General features: G+C 40.2%; 1 protein-coding gene across 1 annotated transcript in view; it reads left to right on the forward strand.

Moving 5' to 3' along the window:
- CLVS1 (clavesin 1) overlaps positions 1-4,572 on the forward strand; it is a 168,119-nt gene that overhangs the window by 42,583 nt on the left and 120,964 nt on the right. Inside the window, exon 3 of the mRNA XM_019548521.1 lies at positions 2,663-2,837. Within this exon, the coding sequence (XP_019404066.1) occupies positions 2,663-2,837 (175 nt within the window). The remainder of the gene's footprint in view (positions 1-2,662; positions 2,838-4,572) is intronic.

Here is a 4,572-nt window from a genome sequence, read left to right on the forward strand (position 1 = left end):
CCAGTTTTTTTCTCCTGCCCAGGCAGGGGGTCGGACTTGAAGATCTACAAGGTCCCTTCTGACCCTACTTCTATAATTAATTCTGCCATAGGATAGTACAGCCCAAACCAAGTACTATTCTAAGACAGAATTATTTGCTCTGCTGCAATGCATGTGTAGACAGTGACTGGGGTATGAGGATGCTACAGTGTGGGGCTGCATGCCAGCTAGCCCTACACTGTAGCACACTTGAGCCTCAGCCAGCCCCTCCACAGCATGTTGAGTTGGGCAGGAGCAGCCCCATGCTGGCAGGCAGATCCCCTGGGCTTCCTGCCAGCTGGGGTTGTGCTGCCCTGGCTCAATGTGTTGTGCTTGCAGGTGCACTTGCAAATGCTGTGCCCAGGAGCAATAACCTCTGGCACAAACTGCACTGTAGTTTATTGCTTTGCATTAATAGACATGTGCACTGTGGAGTAATTGCAGGCACATGGACTTATGCCCACAATTAACAAAGTGTAGGGACTTACCATGGCTCAGCTGCTCTGCTGTATTTGTTTTTAGATTATGGTCAGTGAAAGCTAAACCAAGCTAAGCCTGTTTTATTCAGTTTAGCCTTCACTGGGACAGGCACAGGGACAGTTACCATGAAGCAGCTGAGGCATGTCAAATCCTGGATCCATGTTAATCAAAGGCATATAAACACCAGCAACCATATGTATGAGGTTACACAAAATTATCCCCATTGTAAATGGGGTGGATCCTGACTAGAAACAGTTTAGATACAATTGAGGTGTAGCTACCCTCCCGTGATGAGACAAGATGCTATTGCTGGTGAACTGAACACTCACAGTCTAAGGGTGGGAATTCAGGGCTGTGTGTAGTCGGCCAAGGGACCGATGGATAGTTCTGGAGACCTCACGTGGATGATGTTTCCACAGAAAAAGTTATATATGCATTTTGCACATCACATTTTTAAGGAAATCAAGATAAATGTTCCATTAAGAAACAAGTTAACTCAATGTTGTGTTTCTGCCTTACACTCCATGGGAAAGCACTACCTCCTGGTTGACTTTCCAATTCATATTTTCAGGACAATTTGGTTAGGTTTGAGGTTGTCCTGTTACTCTTGCTGTGGTGTACTGAAGCCCAATGGCAGCAAAGCCAAACATACTTTCAATCCAAACTGAGTTTTTCATAGATCTCAGTGACACCTGTAAGCTCTGTGAATATCAAATCACCTCAGCTATTAGACTTTTGAAATATTTTTTGGTGCATTACGCCAAAGGAACAGAGAGGCACAGAAAATAAACTGACTTTCCAAGATGTAGTTTCTTTAAGACAGAATTATTAACTTTTAGGTCAAAAATTGCCAAAGGGAAAGAAAAAAAAGACCAAGAACATAATTCAGCTCTGACATGGGTCAGCAGAGTTGTCCTTACTTCTAAAAAGGGATAAATATGGCCTTATGTATTGAAGGAGGAAAGAAAAGTTCCAGTCTTCTTAGACTATGAGTACCTCTTATTTTTCTATACACAGATTGAAATCACATAACTTTAGGTTTAAAATGACCCCTTTTAAACTAAAGAAAGCAGCAGAAAAGAACACAGGTAATGTCTCTATGTGAGACTACATTCTTTATCTTTCCTGTAGCAAAATGGCAGTTACCTTTCCATAGGAGCAGAAAACTCAGAAACTTGAGAATAATGCAAAAATAACAAGGATTACAAGTATAATGTCATCAGTTTCATGTAGAAGGTTATACTTCATTCTTCACTGAAAGGCTCTACAAATGTCTTGTCTTATTCCTCAAGTTGGTGTTAAGGAGGACCTATAGGGTTAATTATTTGCTCACATGTGTGTAAATCAGGAATAATTCCCTTCAAGTCAACAGACTTAAGCATGTGTAAAAATGTGGTAAGTGGGTACAAATCAAACTCAAGTTTGTCAGTCCAGCATGACATGTTAAGGGAAAATGTTCAGTGTTTTATTCTCGGTTGGTCTCTCTGTCTCTCCCCCTTCCACTTTCATAACTAGTGAAATTTCTAATTTTTCTCTTTGTGATAAGTAAAACCTTGCAACTACTAATTGTTAGCTGTTAATTAACACACACTTCCTATTTGGAACTCCAGCTCTTGGTTGGAGTTATGTTATTTTGTGTCTAAGTCAAATAATCTGAGCAGTGTCTAAAGTCTGACTAAAATCTTCCCCTCCTTATAGAAAAACAAGTCAGACAGCTTCTCTTTTATTTATAACGAAATCATTTATGTGAGTCATACACAGAGTTGCCCTTCTGCTTCTTATCTTCCTCCTAATAGCATAGATGCTAGAGTAGACTTTTGGAATGTACCCAAGAGTTCAGGAGTTGAAAGTTTAAACTGATAGCCTAAAGCTGTTTCATTTATTACTGAGAAATATTTTCCCAGTGTAACTTAGCTAAAATCTATTACAAATGATGCCACACAAAGATCTGGGATTTAACTAAGTCCATTTTATTCCTTAGAAAACACAAGTCATCAAATTAAATATTAGAATGTGTGTGTTCTAACAGGAAACCCTTGGCAGTATGTTTTAAAATAGCTGTGTTTTTAAAAGAACATTGTTTAAATCATTTAGCCCTTTATGTATGTGAAATCCACGGCATATCTGCATTTTCAACCCTTTTGTATTTCTGCTTTGGTCTTAGGAATTCCTTCATCGATATTTTACGGGCTATTCTGTTATCCTTGGAAGTTCTCATTGAAGATCAAGAACTTCAGATAAATGGCTTCATTTTAATTATAGATTGGAGCAATTTCTCCTTCAAGCAAGCCTCCAAGCTAACACCTTCCATCCTCAAGCTGGCCATTGAAGGGTTACAGGTATGTAGAATGTGAGAGGTGCCTACATACCACCTGGGTTTTGTTACAGCAGTTACTGGTGTAAAAAGACAATCAAAAAGTCATGGCAGTGCCATCCAGGTATAGCCTAGCCTGAATTTCAGGTGTTTATATTTGATTATCTGTTGCTTTAGTTTACATAGTAAGCGATGGTTAACATAAGCATGTATTACTTAGTGTAGTGATTAAGAATGATGCTTAGAGAATTGAGTTTTAATGCATCCGAGAACTCATGGGGATTAAAAATCCTGCAACATCTGTTTTATGGAGCATGTGGTACACGTGTGGGTGCAGGTGTATATGCAGGCTGTTGCAAGGAGGAGAGAACAGTTGTGCTTGTCAAGAGATAAAAACAGGGTGGAAACATTTGCTCAAAAGTTTTTGAGCTTGGGAGAATGGTAAGATGGAGGGAAGACTCATTTTGGGAATCAAAGTATTGTCATCCAGACTGCTTTCATTTCCTGTGGAATGCTCCTTCCATGCCTGACAAAACATCAGACATTGCATTATTAGTCCAGTTCACGGGAGGTATGTGCATTTGACACATGACTAATTTTACCTTATTCCTTATTTTTTTACAAGTGAAAGCCAGGGATAAGGCAACTAAAAAATAATGAAGGCTTAGTGCACGCCCACACTACACTTTGAGCTAACTAAGATGAGCCCAAGTCTCACCATTTGAGGAGGGTTCAGATCACAACATTTCAGTTCAGGTTCATCACTACTATTGAATAACAATGAGTGAATCTCAAAAGCCTCTGAGGCTAGATGTAGTTACATACCCACAATATCACTGTGAAAAAATTATTTGAATGCATCTTTACAATGGGAGATTTAATGAAAAATGCACTTTCTGATGGTTTTTTTCAGTACAGAGGTTCCCCGCTAAGTCTCAAGTATCATACAAATAGTCTCCCCTGCTATTTACTTTTTTTAGCTCTAATGAGTAATTGACAATGACTGAGTTCAGCTAATTTTTTGGCTTGCAGATTGTATGTAATTTTCTCTAATTTATTTATTATCCAGGGTGCCAAGTTATTTCTGTAAGGAAAAATCCTTAGTCTGTGTCCCATTTATGGAAAATTTGCAAGTATTTTACCGAAACTTGAATGTCAAAAATTATGAAATTACCTTTTCCAGGTATAAATGCAACTCTTGCTTCAGTGTCCCTCACTGGTAGACTAACTTAACTCTCCACCTCAACCAAACACTCTAGTCTTTCCAGTGTAAAGGAAGCAATGAATTTCCTAATAAACAGAACTTCCAACGTGGTGTCTGTCAAGTATCTCAGTCGCTTGCAGACCTGTAGGACACCACCTGCTGATTGACTAGGGTGGGACCATTTCTAATTGGAGATTTACACGCCCACATTTGTCTGCCACGACTTGTTGTTAAAGAAGTTGGTTCAGTACCTGTACATGTAGTCCCATTAGTAGTCTCACCATTGTCCTGTGAAGGTCCTACATTTCTGAGGGCTCCACCACCCCTACATCCTCGCCTGTTGCACTGGGTTCTGATCAGCCAGCTGGTCTTTCAACATGACCAGCTCTGCACGTCGCTCTCAGGGTTCCATGCAGCGTGTGTTGGCTCGCTCCTCCTCCTCCCGGTTCTATGCTCCCCCCTCTCCAGAGGAGAGCCACGCGCATGATCAGAGGTCAGGAAAACAGATCTTACGATGACAGGCTGAGAGCCATGGGACTCTTTAGCCTGGAAAAGC

This window comes from Crocodylus porosus, unplaced genomic scaffold (genome assembly GCF_001723895.1).
Source record: "Crocodylus porosus isolate Cpor-Errol unplaced genomic scaffold, CroPor_comp1, whole genome shotgun sequence".
NCBI classification, from domain to species: domain Eukaryota; kingdom Metazoa; phylum Chordata; order Crocodylia; family Crocodylidae; genus Crocodylus; species Crocodylus porosus.